The sequence below is a fragment of the Ovis aries genome, chromosome 1, assembly GCF_016772045.2.
Source record: "Ovis aries strain OAR_USU_Benz2616 breed Rambouillet chromosome 1, ARS-UI_Ramb_v3.0, whole genome shotgun sequence".
NCBI lineage: Eukaryota > Metazoa > Chordata > Mammalia > Artiodactyla > Bovidae > Ovis > Ovis aries.
Window position 1 is genome coordinate 55,069,221 of NC_056054.1, and position 20,629 is coordinate 55,089,849.

At 35.5% G+C, this 20,629-nt stretch overlaps 1 protein-coding gene across 1 annotated transcript; it reads left to right on the forward strand.

Moving 5' to 3' along the window:
- Positions 1 to 183: 183 nt before the first annotated feature.
- IFI44L (interferon induced protein 44 like) lies at positions 184 to 19,761 on the forward strand. Its single transcript, XM_027971433.3, has 9 exons — positions 184 to 272; positions 6,861 to 7,354; positions 7,854 to 7,902; positions 8,625 to 8,820; positions 11,896 to 12,048; positions 13,011 to 13,182; positions 17,961 to 18,061; positions 18,344 to 18,518; positions 18,673 to 19,761. The coding sequence occupies exons 2-8, from the start codon at positions 6,871 to 6,873 to the stop codon at positions 18,512 to 18,514; spliced, it is 1,326 nt and encodes a 441-aa protein (XP_027827234.1). The 5' UTR covers positions 184 to 272; positions 6,861 to 6,870; the 3' UTR covers positions 18,515 to 18,518; positions 18,673 to 19,761.
- The last annotated feature ends 868 nt before the right edge of the window (positions 19,762 to 20,629 follow it).

The following is a 20,629-nucleotide window of genomic DNA, read 5'->3' on the forward strand; positions in this document are numbered from 1 at the left end:
GAGGGGACCAAACATCTTTGCACCTTTTTCTTGTGCTGAGCAGATCTCTCTTTTTTCTTGTTCTCTGTCTCTTTTTCCTTTAGGGAAAGAGAAACTTAACAGCAGTTGGCTTGCTGTTTCCTGCTCATTTGCTGCTTGAGTTTCACTTTCCTTTCTCAGAAACAGGAAGCCAGGGATCTCAACAGAACCTTCAGTCTCCAAACTCTGGCTAGCCCATAAGTGTGATGGAGCAGTTAACACTCCATTAAGCCTTGTCCCATTCTGAAAAGCTGGTAAGTGACTTGTTGCCATCCAATGTTTCCTAGCTGTGGGCAAAGAAATTTGCTTGTTTTTCTTTCTTTGAAGAAGAGTTTCAAGTGAAATCGCTACTAAGATCATGCTTTTTGCTTTTGTTGGTTTTGCTTTTTAATGAATATTTCAAATACAGGGAATACAGAGAATACATAAACTTTACTGTAATCTTATACAGTTCTGGTTTTTTAAATGATTTGCTTTATTAATAAGAATAGTTTTTTTTTTCTTGAAAACTTCAAGGCATTACAGATCTCACTGAAATTATTGATGAATCTCTCTTATATTTTCTTCACTTCCCTTACTTCCTAGAGAGAAATACCCAGACTTTGTCATAAATTACTGTCATGCTTGTTTTTATGCTCTTTTACTGTATATATGCGTATATTTAAATGACCTCCAGTATTGCTTTGTAAATTAACAGTTTATTTATGGTATCATACTAAGATTCTCATTCTCCACTTGTTTCTTTCCAGTCAATATGAATTCTTTGAGATTTATCCGCGTTGAGACAAATAGGTCTAATTCAGTTACTTCAATGCTCTTTAGTATTTCCTTTTATGAATATGCAAAAATTTGTACATCCAATCTTCTAACATCACCATAAACAATGATGCTATGCACATTGCTTCCAAAATGATGCATGTCCATCAGGACAATGTAAATATTCTTGAATTTCTATATCCTGGTCATCTGTTTCACTGAGCTTTTGTTTGATGTGAAATGATATCTCGTTGTTGTTTAATTTACAGTTTCTTGTCACTAGAATTCTTGAACATTTTTTTTTCATATGTTTATAGTCCATTTAAGTTATTTCCACTTGTGAATCTCTTGTTCGCATACTTTGACTACTTTTCTATTAGGTTGTTTGTGGTTTCTTTGTTGTTCATAGGTGGGATAGTATTTGTAAGATATATGATGTTTTAAGGTTGCATTTGTTGTACCTTTTATTGTAAAATATTTTAAGTTTTAATATAGTTAAATTTATTTTTCTTTCCTTTATAGTTTGTACTATTGGTATCTTATTTTAGAAATCCTTCCCAATGCAAAGGTTGTAATGACAATATCTCGTACTTCCTTCTAAATATTTTTCACATTTAATGCTTTATATCAACTGGAATTTACTTTCGAGAATGTTATGAGATTATGAGGATGATATAATTAAAAATTTTTTTCCTATAGAGCTATTACCCCCCCTCCAAGCTGAGTAATCGGTTGTGTTAAGTTTGTATTTGGTTTAAGTTGTTCTTAATTTCACTTTCTGCTTTATCTCATGTTTATTTCTTTGAAATTGTACCCAGCAGTAAAGTCTACACATGTAAACTTGGCATTCAGCTTTGTTTTCCAGGGCACCTCAGCTATGAAAGTGGGTCAGTCTCAGGGCTCTTGACTATCTTAATACCACGGTCACATTTTCCTAATTATCATAATTTTATATAATTCTTGACTTGTTCATCTTTAAAACTCTCTTGGCTATTCTTTGCTCCTTGAGATATCACAGGAACTTTCAGATTATCTTCTTACATTCAATCGAAAGAATGTTCTTGGGCTTTTGATCACCCTTGCGCTGAACTGAAAGATATATTTTGGAGGAATTGACATAATTTTTAAGAAGGCTTTTGTCATCTAAGAAAATTGGATAGGTCTTCATTTATTTGGGTCATTTTTCATGTCCTTTATAACATTCTTCTCATAATTATCTCTACAGAAGTTGTTTATATCTTAAAAAAAAATTTCTCCCAGGTACATTATTTGCTGCTTTTGTGAATAAATTTTAAAAATCCACTTTTTTTTTTCTTTAGGCTTGTTAATATTTTGCTGAAGATTTAAAAAATATTTATTTATTTTTAATTGCTTGATGATTGGCTTACAATATTACACCTGTATTTAGGAGTGAGACTAGCTTGCAGTGTTCCTGCTTGCAATGCCATTGTAATGTATTGGTCTCTATTCTCCTCAAGTGTTTTTTTTAAGATTCTAATGTTTATCACTCAAAGTTTGATTTAGTTATTGGACCCACTTATCTTTGCAATTTATTTGTGGGACGTCTTTAATGGTGAGTTTTGTTTTTTAGAATAGCTATGGGACTATTCTTTTTTTTCTATTTATTTTTAAGTCAGTTTTGGTAAGTTTTTCTCAGAATTTATTTAAAAAATTTTTTTCAGCTTAAAAAATGTTTTTATTGTTTGTAGCATATGTACTGATATTCTTGTCTATGTTCTTGATTTTGGTACATTGTCCCTCCCCCCAACCATTTTTTGTTTATCAATATCAGCACTGTTTTACTGACTTTATTATTTATACTTTTTGAAAACTAACATTGGTTCTGTTAATCTTCTCTTTGTATATTTATTTTTGCTTTATTAAGTTTGGCTTTTACTTTTACTATTTAATTTCTTTTGTGTGTGTGTAATTGGCAATTTTCCCCTGACTTGTGAAGCTGAATTTTATATTATTCATTTTCAGCCTTTCTTCTTTTCTAATACATATATTTAGTTAAACACATTTTACAGCATGTTTTAGCTTCATTTCACAAGTTTTGACAATAATGATCATTTATTCAATTTTCCAGATCTTATCAAGTTTTCTTATTTGATCAATGGACTTCCTAGTACTGAGTGAAGTCACTCAGTCATGTCTGACTCTTTGTGACCCCATGGAGTGTGTAGCCTGCCAGGCTCCTCAATCCATGGGATTTTCCAGGCAAGAATACTGGAGTGGGTTGCTATTTCCTTCTCCAGGGGATCCTCCCAACCCAGGGATTGAACCCGGGTCTCCTGCATTGTGGGCAGACTTTATTTTCTAATGTATTAGGGAATCTATTTTATGTTTGAAATGTTTTGAGACTTGCTTGCTTTTTGAGCTTTGTATGACTACTTTGATATCTGCTATATTCTTTCTTTCTCTCATTCTTAGACTTTAGTTGCATAGATATCCACTCATTTTACTATACTCTCTACTCTCTTTGGTCCTTTGTTCTTTTTCCTTCTCTTTGTTTCAATTTTTCATTTGATATAGCTTCTTCCAACTAATTCTTTCTTTCAAGTGTGTTTAACCTTCAGTTAAATTTATTTTTCAATTTTTCAATTTCAGATATTTATTTTTAAAGTCTAGAATTCCCTTCAACTCCCACCCACTCCATTTTCTGTCAGCCATTTAATCTTATCTTTTACTTATTTGAATACACCAAGCTTGCATGCTAAGTTGCTTCAGGCATGTCTGACTGATTTTGACCCTATGGACTATAACCTGCCAGGCTCCTCTGTCCATGGGATTCTCCAGCAAGAAGACTGGGGTGGACTGCCATGCCCTCCTCCAGGGGATCTTCCTGGCCCTGGGATTGAACCCACCTCTCCTGCAGCTCTTACATTGCAGTCGGATTCTTTATGGATGAGCCACCAGGGAAGCCCACACAAAGCTTAGCTGTTTAAAAATCACTGTGGGTAACTCAATTATCAGTATGGATTTGTTTCTATTTTCTGTTTTTTTTCTCTTGGTTTTCTATCATGTTGTTTTGTCTGCTATCTGGTGTTTATGGTGAGTGTGAGACATCGAATATCAAAAAAATGTAGACCTAATGTAAAGTTAAGAAAATTTTCTCTTCACTCAGACAAAATTTATTTTCATCTGTCCTATATAGCTAGAGACATTGGCAATTCTCATTTGTCTTAAACCTATTATAGATTAGATTGAGAAGACCAGAGATGGAATTAAGTCTGTTTCAGTCCACTGGTGGTTCTTCCCCGTTCAGTTCAATTCAGTCTCCCAGTTGTGTCTGACTCTTTGTGACCCTAGGGACTGCAGCATGTCAGGCTGCAGTCAATGTCCATCACCAACTCCTGGAGCTTGCTCAAACTCATGTACATCAAGTTGGTGATGCTGTCCAACTATCTCATCCTCTGTCGTTCTTTTCTCCTCCTGCCTTCAGTCTTTCCCAGCATCAGGATCTTTTCCAATGAGTCAGGTCTTCTCATCAGGTAGCCAAAGTACCGGAGCTTCAGCTTCAGCATCAGTCCTTCCAATGAATATTCAGAATTGATTTATTTTAGGATGGACTGGTTTGAACTCCTTGCAGTGCAAGGGACTCTCAAGAGTCTTCTCCAACACCACACATCAATTCTTCGATGCTCAGCTTTCTTTATAGCCCAACTCTCACATCCATACAAGACTACTGGAAAAACCATAACTTTGACTAGACAGACATTTGTTGCAAAGTAATAGCTCTGCTTTTTAATATGCTGTCTAGGGTGGTCATAGCTTTTCTTTCAAGGAGCAAGCATCTTTTAATTTCATGACTGCAGTCACCATCTACAGTGATTTTGGAGCTCAAAAAAATGAAGTCTCTCACTGTTTCCATTGTTTTCCCATCTATTTGCCATGAAGTGATGGGACCAGATGCCATGATCTTTGTTTTCTGAATGGAGAATTTTAAGCCAACTTTTTCACTCTCCTCTTTCACTTTGTTTAAGAGGCTCTTTGGTTCTTCTTTGCTTTCTTACATAAGGCAGGTAAGATGGTCTGGTATTCCCATCTCTTTCAGAATTTTCCAGTTTGTTGTGATCCACACAGTCAAAGGCTTTGGCATAGTCAATAAAGGAGCAGCAGATGTTTTCTGGAGCTTTCTTGCTTTTTTGATGATCCAGCAGATGTTGGCAATTTGATCTCTGGTTCCTCTGCCTTTTCTAAATCCAGCTTGACTATCTGGAAGTTCATAGTTCATGTACTGTTTAAGCCTGCTTTGGAGAATTTCTTAGCAGCTTCTGAATTTGACAGATGCCCCAATGCCAAGCTTACCTCTCTGCAGTCATTTCTTTTCCAAATCTTAGCCAATAATACAATTCTTTACTGCTTTGTTTTCTCTCCAATGCTTTCAAATATATTTATATCACAGTTATCCTTGTTTTTAATTTTTCTTATTGAAAGTATTGGCAGGATGGCTAATGTTCTAGTCATCATGGACTTTCCTACCTATTAAATCCTCTCATGTTTCAATTTCTTTCTTTGTGCACTGTTTTTTGAATTAATTTCTCATTTCTATCATCAGATTCATGGATTGGTAAAATATGCCCTCATTCCAGCCATCTATTTTTGTAAAAAAGTTTCTATTTGGATACTGTCATGAGTATGTTTATGAGTATGTTATGAGTTTGTTTATGACTGCTTTTTCTTTATGCTGGCTAAGTTGAGTAGCTGTGGTAGAAACAATATGACCCCCAAATCCTAAAATTTCTACTGTGTGTTACTAAGAAAAAGTGCGATGATCTCTGTTCTAATTCATTAATTTTTCTCTACTTTTAAAATCCAGTCTCTAGTTTGTTTTTCTTATTGACTTAAAAAATTAATGATATTTAAATCTCTAAATTATATATATTTTTTATATCTACCCATTAATGCTATATATATTAAAATATATAATATAAATGTATATGTATATACATTCAGTTCAGTTCAGTGGCTCAGTCGTGTCCAACTCTTTGCGACCCCATGAACTGCCGCACACCAGGCCTCCCTGTCCATCACCAACTCCCGGAGTTCACCCAAACTCTTGTCCATCGAGTCAGTGATGCCATCCAGCCATCTCATCCTCTGTCGTCCCTTTCTCCTACTGTCTCCAATCCCTCCCAGCATCAGAATCTTTTCCAATGAGTCAACTCTTCACATGAGGTGACCAAAGTACTGGAGTTTCAGCTTTAGCATCAGTCCTTCCAAAGAACACCCAGGACTGATCTCAACTAGATTGAACTGGTTGGATCTCCTTGAAGTCCAAGGGACTCTCAAGAGTCTTCTCCAACACCACAGTTTAAAAGCATCAATCCTTCGGCGCTCAGCCTTCTTCACAGTCCAACTCTCACATCCATACATGACTACTGGAAAAATTGTAGCCTTAACTAGACAGACCTTTGTTGGCAAAGTAATGTCTCTGCTTTTCAATGTGCTATCTAGGTTGGTCATAACTTTCCTTCCAAGGAGTAAGCGTCTTTTAATTTCATGGCTGCAGTCACCATCTGCAGTGATTTTGAAGCCCCCCAATATAAAGTCTGACACTGTTTCCACTGTTTCCCTATCTATTTCACATGAAATGATGGGACTGGATGCCATGATCTTCGTTTTCTGAATGTTGAGCTTTAAGCCAACTTTTTCAGTCTCCTCTTTCGCTTGCATCAACAGGCTCTTTAGCTCCTCTACACTTTTTGCCATAACGGAGGTGTCATCTGCATAGCTGAGGTTATTGATACTTCTCCCAGCAATCTTGATTCCAGCTTGTGCTTCTTCCAGCCTAGAGTTTCTCATGATGGAGTCTGTATATAAGTTAAATAAGCAGGGTGACAATATACAGCCTTGACATACTCCTTTTCCTATTTGGAACCAGTCTGTTGTTCTACATCCAGTTCTAACTGTTGCTTCCTGACCTGTATATACGTATGTGTGTGTATATATTTCTTTACACTCCAAATCCAAATAACATGCTTTAATTGGGTCAGTGAATAAAGAACTCACTGAAACTAGTATAGCAGAAATCATAATACTGTACTACTCTCTGAAACTATTAAATTTTTTTTTCCTATTAGATACAGAACAATGGCAGTGACAACCACATTGACATGGAATGAGGAAAGAAGTTTTCAAAAGCTGCTTGGAAATGTTTCTCTGAGACTTCTTTATAAGTCTAGTGTCCATGGAGAAAACACTGTAGAAATGCAGAATAGGTGCCGTTGTCAAGGACCCATTGTAACAGTGATTTATCATTCCCACAATATTTTTGGTATCTTTATGCTTGGGCATAGTTCTGAAAAGTCCAAAAGTTTTATAGAGCCAAATGAGTCCTTCTTTTTTTCACTTCAAAAGAATGAAACAATGGAAATGAAAACTGTAGTTTTAAATTCAACAGTGACAATTTCTTATAATACCTCGGAATTCAATATCTCTAGTTATGACAAACAATATTTAGTTCTAAATTTCCACAGAAAACGCATTTGTATAGCTAGAGTTTTAGAGCAAGAGTTAAGAGTAAAATGTAACCCAATGTTCCCACGTTTAGAATGTGAAGTTTTTCGAGTTGAAGGTATGTTAATTTGTACACTGCTATATTCTGATTTTATTTTTTGTGTTTGGTAACTCATAATTAATCTACAAGAACAAGACAAAAGAAGACAGACAAGTGAATTTCATACCACTCATTTTTAAATAACCTCCAAAATGAAACATGGAAGGCATAAAGTTTATGGGATTATCACCCAGAAAATATAACCAGCTTTGACCAAAGTTAGTTGAGAAGTATGAATGAAGAAATGGAGAAGAGAGAAGTCTCATTATTTTGATACGTGACACCTTTTGAGTTAGCCCTGGGACTCCTAGGCATAATTATATGAGTTTGCAGAGTGGTTTATACAAAGAAGATACTTTTAGCTCCTCTTAATCTCATTATGCTGCCAACCCTAATTCCTAACCAAACAGCTCAGCTGGATTATGCAAAAAGACTCACTGCTCTATTTAGAAGTTAGACTTGGTCACATTTAATCAGACAAGCTTAAAAATTGTTATTCCATGTTTATTTCCTTTAGGAATTAAGGATGAGGCAGGCTACATAAACAGGATAACAAGAGCCACACAGTAAGTTAGTTTCTTGAACTATCTATTACTCATTTCATTTAGAGCAACTGTGTTAATGGCACTGACAGTGAGATTAAAAATCGTGTTACTTGGAGTGATAAAAGTCAGTTACAGTGCTCCTGACATAGTGTGTTGAAGACAATTTAGAACAGCAACAAAAACAAAACCACTACCAGCTGAAACTTTTTAAGATCCACCTGATGGCAGTTTGACTTCATGTTTCGCTTTGGTTCTGTTAGATTCAAAGTTTTCCAGAGTTGAGATGACTATTTTAGATAATTCCTCTGGATCTTTGTTTTGAGAATCGAGTTTTCAGAGAACCTCAGAAAATTTTAAAAACAAAGTACCCTCTTCCCACTTTATAGATAAAAACCTGCATTGCATATATTTTATTTTTGTTTCCCCTTAATGTAACATTATTACTGAAAATTCATTTTCAGTGTTGTTGTTATTTCTTATTATACTTATGGGATCTAAGGCTAATAATTTAGAAATTATTTGGTTGCTGGTTAGTTTAACTTAGTCAGATATAGATAAGTACATTTTCTTCAAGCACAAAATGTATAACCTTAGACCCTTTCAAGTTATATGAAAGAAGATGCTAATATCAAAATAATAAATAAGCATTAAAACATGCTTTTTAGCAGGAAGAAAAGCTCAGCAGAATTATATTGTTCCTTATGGAAGTTTGGCTATTGCATTTAACTACTGCAGTTTTCCAGGCACAGAAATAGTCTCCTAGCAGATGTCAGAGCCTACAGTCCCTATGCAGACTTGGTTTCAGAAATCCGTATTCTCTTGCTGGGTCCGGCTGGGTCTGGAAAGTCCAGTTTTTTCAATTCAGTGAAGTCCATTTTCCAAGGCCATTTGACTCGCCAAGCCATAGTGGGATCTGATGTCACCAGCATTACTGAACAGGTAAGTTATTTCAGGATTTCCTGAGGATTTTGTTTTATAGGTTACAATTATGAGGTCTGTTAATTTCTTTGGCATTTTCTCTCAATAGCTTAACCTTCTAATCTATGAACAATTAAATGCTAAATCAAATGTAAAACAGGAATAAAAATTGAATTAGAATGGCCTCCATGAGTTATATTAGATAGAGAAGCTTTCCATTGTTATGGACATAAGCAGTTTTAAGAAGAGTGCTTTTTGGTATTGGCAAAAAATAATTAATGTTTAAAAACTTTGTAGATATCTTTTTCCATTTTATTTTATATATATATTTACTCATGTCCCACATGGTTTTGCCTGGATTGAAATTATTTTCTCGTTTTTTCTAATAAAATAATGGAAATTGTGTATCGTAACACTTTTGCATTATATGAGATCATTTAATAGAAAATGATCATAAGAAGCAAAACTTTCATGGGGTAAATCAGTCTACCAATGCTCCTATAAAGACTATCTTATTTGTAAATAAATGTATTTAAGGAAATAAGTACTAATATCATTTTTAAAGCTGTTATGCTAAAGATCTTCGATTTATAGTGCAATATTTATCTAGAAGCTTCCATTCTATGCTTGTCAATATTATGTAATCAAACAAAAAGAATAAAGGAAATTAATAGAAAATGTCAAAATCAAGCTGTGTTTTTCTATGATTGCTGAAGTTCAATATTGTTATCTTCTGATTGAGAATATGTTGTATGTTGTCAATGCAAAATTTAGCATAAGACAGTCATAGCTGATTTAATTTTAGGTCATATTTAATAACTGAAAGCATTTCTAAGACTTTTAAGAATCACATCTTATTTCTGGATGTTGGCTATTCTCTATCCACTCAGTGGCTTTATTATGATATATGGGCCTAGCCTCAGAAGCAAGATACTGCAACAGCAATTCAGTACATTAAGCATTGATTGAAATATTTATGTTTGCTAAATATTGTGTTGCAACAGAGACTATACAAATAAAACTACACCCTTTACTCAGGGAGCTCAGAGACCAATGTAGATAATAATCAAGTAAGTACTATTCAGTGTGAGACATGCTACAATAGTGGTACTCATCAGGACAGAATTTCTATGCCTGCTTTTTATGTTGAAAACTCCAACGACTTGCTGCTTTAAGGGAAGATGTATTAGATCCTGAACTCCAAAAAGAATGCAAATACTATATACATTAAAGGAAAACAAGACAGCATATTAGTGAAGGAAACGGAATACTTTATTGCTCAGAGACCTTTCTTTCTGAAGAATTGAAGCTGTAAAGGAAACAGGTTAATGGTTATTGGGACTATGAATGTGCCTATTGATCTTGAAATTTTAGTGTATTGAATATTATCTAACTCTAATTAGAGTTAATTTCTTTCATGTTGAGTTACCAATAAACCCCATTCACTTAGATCAAAATCTCCAGTGGAATTACTCTAGGCATTTTTATGAAGCAATGGGTGCTTTGACTCCTTCTCAAACGACAATAGGTTACAGAGGAATTCTCTACTTCCTGGTTTGGACTGAAAGAACTGAGTATCATCTGGGGTCTCTGAGAAGCCCTTTTCTTTGTGATTCTCCCCAAATCTTCTATAGTTGAGTCTATGTTGAAAGTGTATTTGACCAATAAATGAAGTTTTTACTCTTGCCTGGAAAATCCCATGGACAGAGGAGCCTGGTAGGCTGCAGTCCACGGGGTTGCACAGGGTCGCACAGAGTCGGACACGACTGAAGCGACTTAGCAGCAGCATCCTGAAAAATAGTCTTGGGATCTGATGGAGTGTGTCTAGAAATGAAGCTTTGTAAAGTGAAAAGTGAAAGTTCCTCAGTTGTTTCTGACTCTTTGTGACCCCATGGACTGTCCATGGAATTCTCCAGGCCAGAATACTGGAATAGGTAGTTTTTTCCTTCTCCAGTGGATCTTCCCAACCGAGGGATTGAACCCAGGTCTCCTGCACTGCAGGCAGATTCTGCATGCAAAGTGCTCCTAATGCATGTCAAAATATGGTGGTTGTAAGCTGAACTTCTCTCATGGAATATCATATTTGACTGAAAAGGCAACTGAAAGACTTGCTTATTTATACTTGGATATTTGGTAGACATTTTGGGGAAAAATGCATGAAATGAGGGTATCACTTCAAGGATAACAACCCACAGTGTTTGCTGTCAAAGATAACATTTGAGCTTTTAAGAAAAACAGCATGAGGAAGATTTGTATCCACTACTTTGAGCTTGAAAACTTAATAACTTAAAGACTTATCTAATGAGATTAATGATGGTATTAACAAATATGATATTTTAATATTGTACAATGAAATGTACCAATATTTGGAAGATCCAGATAAGCCAGTGAACCAATACCTTCAAATGACCAATGCATCACATTAAAAAATCATGGATGGATAAAAAATATATTCAAAGTGTAAAATAAATCAATGAACTTAATGTCATAGTTAAAAGTATCACAGATTTCACATTGCAGGTAACCTTTGAGAAATTATCACTTGCTCAGCTTTGATGTATTATTAATGAGCAATGTCCATAATTCTCTGAAAGCTGTTAAATTAAATACTCCCTCCTTGCCTACTCCCTGTATGTGTGAGGTCGGATTTTTTTCATATACTTCAATCAAAACAATATATCACAGCAGATTGAATGCAGAGGCAACTATGAGAATCTTGCTGTTTTCTATTGATTCAGACATTAAAGAGAATTGCAAAAAGTAAATCAATCCCACTCTTTTCTATAATTTTTTGAAAATAGTTTTTTCTTAAAATTGTTAGATTAATATATAACAGGTTCATATTGTGTTTTTAAATAATTTAAGAAATATTAAAAATTTTTGTTTTAATTTCTAGTATGTTGCACGTAAATAGATAAGACCCACATGAATAAAATATCTTTGGACGCCTCAATAATTTTTAAGAAACTTACTTGATCTTGAGACCAAAATGTTTGAGGACCACAGTATAAATATTAATGAGTTTTTCTTCTTATTATTACATCTTGAAGGCTAGTTGAAGAGTGAACTTTTATATTGCTGTGTTTTGTTTTACAGTATAGGATATATTCTATTAAAGATGGAAAAGATGGCCAGTCTCTGCCATTTATGTTGTGTGACTCCATGGGGCTGGATGAGGAAGAGGGAGTAGGGTTATGTGTGGATGACATACCCCACATCTTAAAAGGCTGTGTGCCAGACAGATATAAGGTAAGAATCCTTCAAAGTCTAGAACATTTCAAATCATTTTCAGCAATGCTTTTTGTTGATATTTTATCACATGCATTTCCAATTTTTATAAAGTGGTTTCAACACCAACCAATACTACTGTATTTTAAATGAAAAAATATTTATGTAAAGAAAGCAGATAACTTCTCTTATTTTCTACAGCATTAAGAAATATAAACAAAAGGCAAGATTTTACTCATATAGGTTCCAGGAAAAGGTCAGGAGGAACTGTGTTTATATTACTCTTTGCTATGATTCTAAATACTAGGAAAAGAGTAATATAATCTTTTGCACTTTTATAATCACTTAGACAAAATATTGAAACAACTACTCTTAGTTGTACCAATTAGGTGTATACCCATATGTAAGTTACATGCTTGTCTCAGTGAGTTTTTTTTTTTTTTTATATGTGAAATGTAGATAATAATAATGGTGATCTCATAGGTGGCTAAGAAGATTAAATGAGAAGATAAACTCTAAGTTCTCAGAAAGTTAACCATTATTATCACCTTTCTTTTAGGTATTGGGTGCAATAAAATTAGCCTCAATTTCTAAGCAGTGATTCCCTTTTCCTCAATTGTGCTTTGGGATTTGAAGAGACTGAGATTTCAAATTAGCTTTTAAAAATAACATTGTTTGTACTTTTCTGAAATATTTCCATTATGGATAATTAAGTTGTAATCATATATATGTATATTTCGCCGAAGCAATGAAGTGGGTTGTATTTTTTTTAATATAATGATGCCATGCTAACAGAGGAGAGGAAGTATGAAAGAATGTTATGAACTAATCTGGGGCAGTAGTGTCTGGGAGAAGGGAAGTTTTGTGTTGGAAGTTAGTGGTGATCATGCTTGAAACATGAATTGTATCTGAAAGAATTCAGCAGAATTCTTTTAAATGAATGAAAGAATTCTCTTAAATGTTGCCTTATATTTCTATAACAGTTTAGTCCCCAAAAACCAATTACACCCAAGCATCCTACTTTCATCACCTCTCCATCACTGAAAGACAGGATTCACTGTGTGGCTTATGTCTTTGATATCAACTCTACGGACAATCTCTCCCCTAAAATGATGGCGAAGCTCAAACAAATTAAAAAAGAAGTAATAAACTGTGGTGAGTTTCAAAACATTTTTACTTTGAAATAAAGTAAACATTTTTACTTTGAATTTTCACAGAAAATTGCAAAAAGATTACAGCAAGGTCCCATGTCCCCTTCTTCCAATTTCCAGAGTCCTGGTTTGGTTGGTGGCAATAGCAGATAGAGATCATTCAAAGGCTTTACTGAAATACTTAAAGATTAGAATGGGTATAATTTTTTCATCATGTGTGATTTTCCTATGGCTAGATAGAGGAGTTACCTCCCCATATTAAGTGACTAGACCAGAAAGATTAACACCAGGAGATACAGCACTCATAATGCGTGTTATAGCTCTGTTATTTTGTTACATGGGTAGATTCCAGTAACTACCACTACATACAGAACTAGTCCATCGCCATGAAAGTCTTTGTCATAGTACCCCCCAACCCTCACCATCCTTAATTTTTGGCAGCAATTAATCTCTCCTTCATCTCCATAAGTTTTGAGAATGTTATACAAATAGAATCCCAACAGTATGTCTGATTTGAGGCTGGCTTTCTTCAACTCAGTCTAATATCCTTTGAATTACATAAAAGTTGTTATGTACATCCGTTGTTCATTTCTGTTTATTGTTGAGTACTAATTCATGGTATAGATATTCCACAGTTGTTTTAACCATTCTTTATCAAAGGACTTTTTGATTACTTCTGTTTTTTTGGCTATTGCACATAAAGTTCCTTTGAATATTAGTGCGCAGGTTTTTGTGTGGATGTAAGTTTTCTTTCTCCTGGGATCATTCCCCAAAAGTGTGATTGCTGGGTCCTATGCTGACTCAGTGTTTAATTTTTAAAAGAAATTGCCAAACCACTTTTAAGAATTACTGCACAGTTTCTATTTTTACAATATATGAGGGATCCAGATTCTCTGGATTCTTGCCCAGTTCAGTTCAGTTCAGTTGCTCAGTCGTGTCCGACTCTTTGTGACCCCATGAATTGCAGCACGCCAGGCCTCCCTGTCCATCACCATCTCCTGGGGTTCACTCAGACTCACGTCCATCGAGTCAGTGATGCCATCCAGCCATCTCATCCTCTGTCGTCCCCTTCTCCTCCTGCCCCCAATCCCTCCCAGCATCAGAGTCTTTTCCAATGAGTCAGTTCTTCTCATGAGGTGGCCAAAGTACTGGAGTTTCAGCTTTAGCATCATTCCCTCCAAAGAAATCCCAGGGTTGATCTCCTTCAGAATGGACTGGTTGGATCTCCTTGCAGTCCAAGGGACTCTCAAGAGTCTTCTCCAACACCACAGTTCAAAAGCATCAATTCTTTGGCACTCAGCCTTCTTCACAGTCCAACTCTCACATCCATACATGACCACAGGAAAAACCATAGCCTTGACTAGATGGACCTTACTCGGCAAAGTAATGTCTCTGCTTTTGAATATACTATCTAGGTTGGTCATAACTTTTCTTCCAAGGAGTCAGCATCTTTTAATTTCATGGCTGCAGTCACCACCTGCAGTGATTTTGGAGCCCCCCAAAATAAAGTCTGACACTGTTTCCCCATCTATTTCCCATGAAGTGATGGGACCAGATATCGTGATCTTCATTTTCTGAATGTTGAACTTTAAGCCAACTTTTTCGCTCTCATCTTTTACTTTCATCAAGAGGCTTTTTAGCTCCTTTTCACTTTCTGCCATAAGGGTGGTGTCATCTGCATATCTGAGGTTATTGAAATTTCTCCTGGCAATCTTGATTCCAGCTTGTGTTTCTTCCAGTCCAGCGTTTCTCATGATGTACTCTGCATGTGAGTTAAATAAGCAGGGTGACAGTATACAGCCTTGATGTACTCCTTTTCCTATATGGAACCAGTCTGTGGTTCCATGTCCAGTTCTAACTGTTGCTTCCTGACCTGCATATAGGTTTCTCGAGAGGCAGATCAGGTGGTCTGGTATTCCCATCTCTTTCATTGCTAGTATTTGCGATTATTGCTTTTTTTAAAAAAAATTAACTTTTCTAGTAGGTATATAGTGATAGTTCGCATTGCCCTAATGGTGGCTCAGCTGGTAAAGAGTCTGCCTGCAGTGCAGGAGACCTGGGTTCAATCCCCGGGTTAGGAAGATCCCCTGGAGAAGGACATAGCAACCCATTTCAGTATTCTTACCTGGAAAATCCCATGAATGGAGGAGCCTGGCAGGCTACAGTCCATGGGGTTGCAAAGAGCCAGACACAACTGAGGGACTTCACTTTAATGATGAATTACACTGACCATCTTTTAATGTACTTATTTGCTTGTATATGTCTTTTTCAGTAAAAGATCTCTTCATGTCTTTGACCTGCTCTCTATTTGGACAGTTTGGTTTTTTTACTGTTGAGTTTTAAAAGATCCATAAATCCTAGATATGATTCAATTGTCAGATATATGGTTTGCAGATAGCTTCTCCCAGTACTCAGCTGTCTTTTCAATATCTTAGCAGAGCCTTTCACAAACAAAATGTTAAAAATTTTGGTGAACTCTTATTTGTCAATTTTTTCTTTTAAGGATCATGGTTTTCATTTTGTGTCTAAAATCCTTCACCAAGCTTTAAGTCTTGGATTTTTTTTCTGTTTTCTTCTAAAAGTTTTATAGTCTTACATTTTACATTTAAATATGTGATTAATTTTGAGTCACTTTTTGTGTAGGATGTGAAGTGTAGGTCGAGGTTTATTTTATTTTTGCCTATGGATATTCAGTTGTTCCAGGACCATTTGTTGAAAAAACTGTCATTTCTCAATTGTATTGCTTTTGTACCATTATCAAAAATCCATTGTCCTTACTTCTGTGCATCTATTTCTGCGTCTCTGTTCTGTTTCCTTGATCAATATGTTCATTCCTCTACTGACATCACACAGTTTTCATCACTGTGGTTATATAATAATAAAAACTATAAGTCTTAAAGTGAGCAAAATAATTCCTTCCACTTTATTCTTATTTGTCAAAATTATTTTATCTATTCTAGTTCCTTTACATTTCTCTAGGAATTTTAGCATTACTTTGTATATTTCTACAAAAAAAAGTCTTAATGGGATGTTGATTGTTTATTAGTTCTAGGAAGATTTTTTTCATCATTAAATTCTTAGGATTTCATGTCATCTCAAATGGGGACAATTTTATTTCTTCTTTCTTAACTTGTATGTGTTTTATTTATTTTTGTTTATCTTACCATCCTGGCTAGTACTTTCAGTTGAATAGTGATGAGAAAAAATACCCTTGTTTTGTTTCTGAACTTAGGATAAGAGATTAAATGTTTCATCACTTTAATGTCAACTAGTGTCATTATAGTTTTTAATATCTGTTCTTTATTAACTTGAGCAAGTTCTTTATTCCAACTTCTCTGAGAGTTTTTTTTCTTTAAAGCATGAACAGGTATTGAATTTTGCCAAATGGTTTTTTTCTATAGACTGATATGATCATGGGAATTGTTTCCCTCTGTGGTCTGTTTATATCATGGATCATATTGACTGAATTTGAAACTTGAGCCAACTTTGTCTCCATAACACAAAACCCATGTGTTTATGGTGCATAATTCCTTTTATATATTGTTGAATCCTATTTGATAATATTTTATTAAGAAATGTGGCATCTATATTTATGAGGGATACTGGTCTGTAGTTTTTTTTTTTTAATTTCTGTAGTGTTTGTCATGGTGAAGGCAATGGCACCCCACTCCAGTACTTTTTCCTGGAAAATCCCATGGACAGAGGAGCCTGGTAGGCTGTAGTCCATGGGGTCGCTAGAGTAGGACATGACTGAGTGACTTCACTTTCACTCATTGGAGGAGGAAATAGCAATCCACTCCAGTGTTCTTGCCTGGAGAATCCCAGGGACGGGGAAGCCTGGTGGGCTGCTGTCTATGGGGTCACACAAAGTCAGACAGGACTGAAGTAACTTAGCAGCAGCATCAACAGCAGTGTTTGTCAGGGTTTGCTCTCAGGTAATATTGGTGTAATAAAATGAGTTAGGAAGTACTCTTTCCTCTTTCATTTTCTGGAAGGGATTGTATAGAATTTTTTTTTTTTTTAACATTTTGTAGAATTCTCCAATAAAACCATCTGGCCCTGGAGATTTCTTTTTCAGGGATTTTTAAAACCATGAGTTCAATTTAAAAATATTTTTAGAGCTATTAAAATGATCTATTTCATATTAGATGAGCTGTAGTGTAGTTTGTAGTGTATAGTTTCAGTCTATTTCATCTAAGTTGTCAAATTTACACATGTAGACTTGTTTGTAGTATCTTCTCATGCTTTTTATGTCTTTGGGGTCTATAGAGATATCTCTCTGTCCTTCTTGGGGAAATAGCCATTAGTAAAGTAGAACTTTGATTCAGTTACAACCAGTTATTATTTACTTTTATCTCTATGGTTTGAGGGAAAATGCAAGGTCCTTAGTAGAACAGTGAAATCAGTGTACTTCAAGTTCACAAATGCTCTCACACAAATCTCCTTGCTGTCTCTCTTTCTTGGGGTTATTTTTCAGTTTTCAAGATCCAGCAACCACTCCCCCCCACCCCCGACCAATTTAAAACACACTGTTTGAATGGTATAGTAGCTGACTGCAACTTAGTATAATTTTAGTTCCATTTAGAAATAGTCTCTCATGTTGGAAGAAATAATTTCTCCCATTAGAAGAACTTCAGGTTCCATATTGAGATTTCTTGGGAATATTGCATTTTCCTGATCTTAAATTTATCTTACAGAGTACTATTTTCACACATATTTAATTACCTTGTTAATACACTACTGTTTATGATATAAATTAACTGATTTATCTACTTGATATAGGTGTAGCACAAGTAGCATTACTTACTAAAGTGAATAATTGCAATGAAGTTCTTCAAGACAACTTCTTAAAGATGAATAAGGCTATGATTTCTCAAAGCCAGGTAAAGAATACTTTTTGCAACTAGATAGAATTGTAATAGTTTTATATTTTGTGTGTGTGTGTGTGCATGTTCATACTACATATTCACAGGTAAATGAAGAAGTGGATCAATTGGCTGGTTGATTGAAGTTAATACTCTACTTTAAAATAATAATCTGAATTATAATTATATTCAGAAAATAATATTAAGCCATTGTGTTTACTGTTTCTTTCTTAAATTATATTTAAATTCAGTCAAATTTTAGATATAAGACTTACATTTATTAAATTCTTTTTTCCACAGATACAGAATGTCAACAAGATACTAGGCATTCCTCTTTCTAGAATATTGGTGGTTGAAAATTATGCTTCAGGGAGGGAGATGGACCCTTTAAAGGACATTCTGATCCTTTCTGCACTGAAGCAGATGTTCCGAGCTGTGGATGACTTCTTAGAGGATTTGCTTCTTGAGTAAACAGGTGATCTGGTCCCATCCTGCTCCTCTCACGAAGTTTTTGGAAAAACGCTAAGCTATTTCTCAGTTGGATGGTTGGTACCCATCTCCCTGCAGTAGTCCTGACAGCCATGTAACCATATTGTTTTGTTCTCACCCTTTTTATGTTTTGTTTCCAGATACAACTGCAGGAATGTTCCAGCTCTGCATCAATTGACTTGATTCAGACACTTGGCCCGAGCTGGAGTTGCCAACAGCCTCTTTGAGATTCTGCTTCTACTCGTGTTTTGCTTTCTGTCCCTGACAACATTTAACTGATGGTTTCTTCTAAGATCATTCATACCTCAAGTACAAAGGCCAACCTTGAGCAGTTGTAGACCAACATATGTTCTATTGCAAACCACCTTTTGTATTTTTGCACTATTTACAAATTAATTTCTATGACATCTTTGAATATATCCTCAACAAAGTTAACTACTCCCTTACTTACTTGTCTTAATTGTTTCAACACTTAGTTTAAAACTCAGTGTCAGTAATAACCACACTGAATATAAAATGGTTATAGATATCTGCTTCTCTAAATAGTGACCTTCTCAAGAAGCAGGGTTTGGATTTTGCTTGTCTTTGTATTCACAGAAATTTGCACACTGCCTGGAAGGGTGCAAGCATACCTGCTATTAAGCATATCTCCCAATCTCCCCGGTGTGATAACGTATATTTAAAAATTTCTCCTTATGAAAAGGAAGACTGTGAGAGAATGAAATGCTGGAAATAAATAAAGGAAGGAGAATGTATCGCTTAGCTCTGGATGAAAATATGAATTTAAGTTAATTAAAAGAAACAAGTGTTCTCAAGAGATTAACATTTCATTTCTGTGAGAAAAAAACAAACATTTTTCCTATAATGAACCCATGCCTGATTTTCATTGATTGAATTCTAAACCACCCTAGCCACATTTCCAAAGTAGAGTGATCAAATAAGGTTACTGCTGCTGCTGCTGCTGCTAAGTCACTTCAGTCGTGTTCGACTCTGTGTGACCCCATAGATGGCAGCCCACCAGGCTCCCCCATCCCTGGGATTCTCCAGGCAGGAACACTGGAGTGGGTGGCCATTTCCTTCTCCAATGCATGAAAATGAAAAGTAAAAGGGAAGTCTACTAGTGCAAGTCAATTATAAGGTTCTTTTATACAAGTACTCCCAAATGATTCTAAAGTTCACTGGATAGCTGAAGAAGTTAGAACTATTAATAAAGAAAGATGAAGAATCAAGTTTTCTCTTTTTACTTAACTCCTTTCAAATTTCTGTCTTTTTCAAATGAATATGCTTTGGATCAGTAGTTCTTTATATTAATACAATCCAACTTAGAATTATTATCTTTTTGGGGAAGTCCTGGGTATTACAAGGGCAAGAATTCCTTTGGGATAATTACGGGAAAAGGAATAATTCCTAAAGCAAAGCTACAGGTGATGCCATATTCTAATGAATGTCCAGAAGCCATAATTCAATGGAAACGATGGATAAGTTCTTTAGAAAATATTTGGGAATAGAATGGTCATAAGTATTGAGGAGTAGAGCCCAAGTAGATGTTGGGAACAAAATTAAGAGTGGCAAACAGGATAGTTATGATATGGATGTAAGGCACAACAGGTCTGGAAAGTAAGGTATGTTTGCCTCCATGTATTCTAGGGAGAAAAAAAAGCCATAGCTATTGTTGGTTGGAAAAGACTGAAGGTGACTCAAGACCCACCATTGATTTCACCAACTGTAGGGCCATACTTCCGGAGAAGGCAATGGCACCCCACTCCAGTACTCTTGCCTGGAAAATCCCACGGACAGAGGAGCCTGGTAGGCTGCAGTCCATGGGGTCGCTAAGAGTCGGACACGACTGAGCGACTTCACTTTCACTTTTCACTTTCATGCATTGCAGAAGGAAATGGCAACCAACTCCAGTGTTCTTGCCTGGAGAATCCCAGGGACGGGGGAGCCTGGTGGGCTGCTGTCTATGGGGTCCTACAGAGTCGGACACGACTGAATTGACTTAGCAGCAGCAGCAGCAGCAGGGCCATACTTCATCCTTCTCCAGAGTGGAGTCAGCAAAAATCTGGGCAGAGGAAAGTTTTTCTAGATGAAAATTAG

Bases quoted from the DNA above. Each gene is read 5' to 3' on its own strand.
- IFI44L (XM_027971433.3), top strand. From the start codon at position 6,871: ATGGCAGTGACAACCACATTGACATGGAATGAGGAAAGAAGTTTTCAA. The intron at 7,903-8,624 runs GTAAGTTAGTTT...GCAGTTTTCCAG, and splicing joins AGGATAACAAGAGCCACACA to GCACAGAAATAGTCTCCTAG. The intron at 18,062-18,343 runs GTAAAGAATACT...TTTTTTCCACAG, and splicing joins CTATGATTTCTCAAAGCCAG to ATACAGAATGTCAACAAGAT.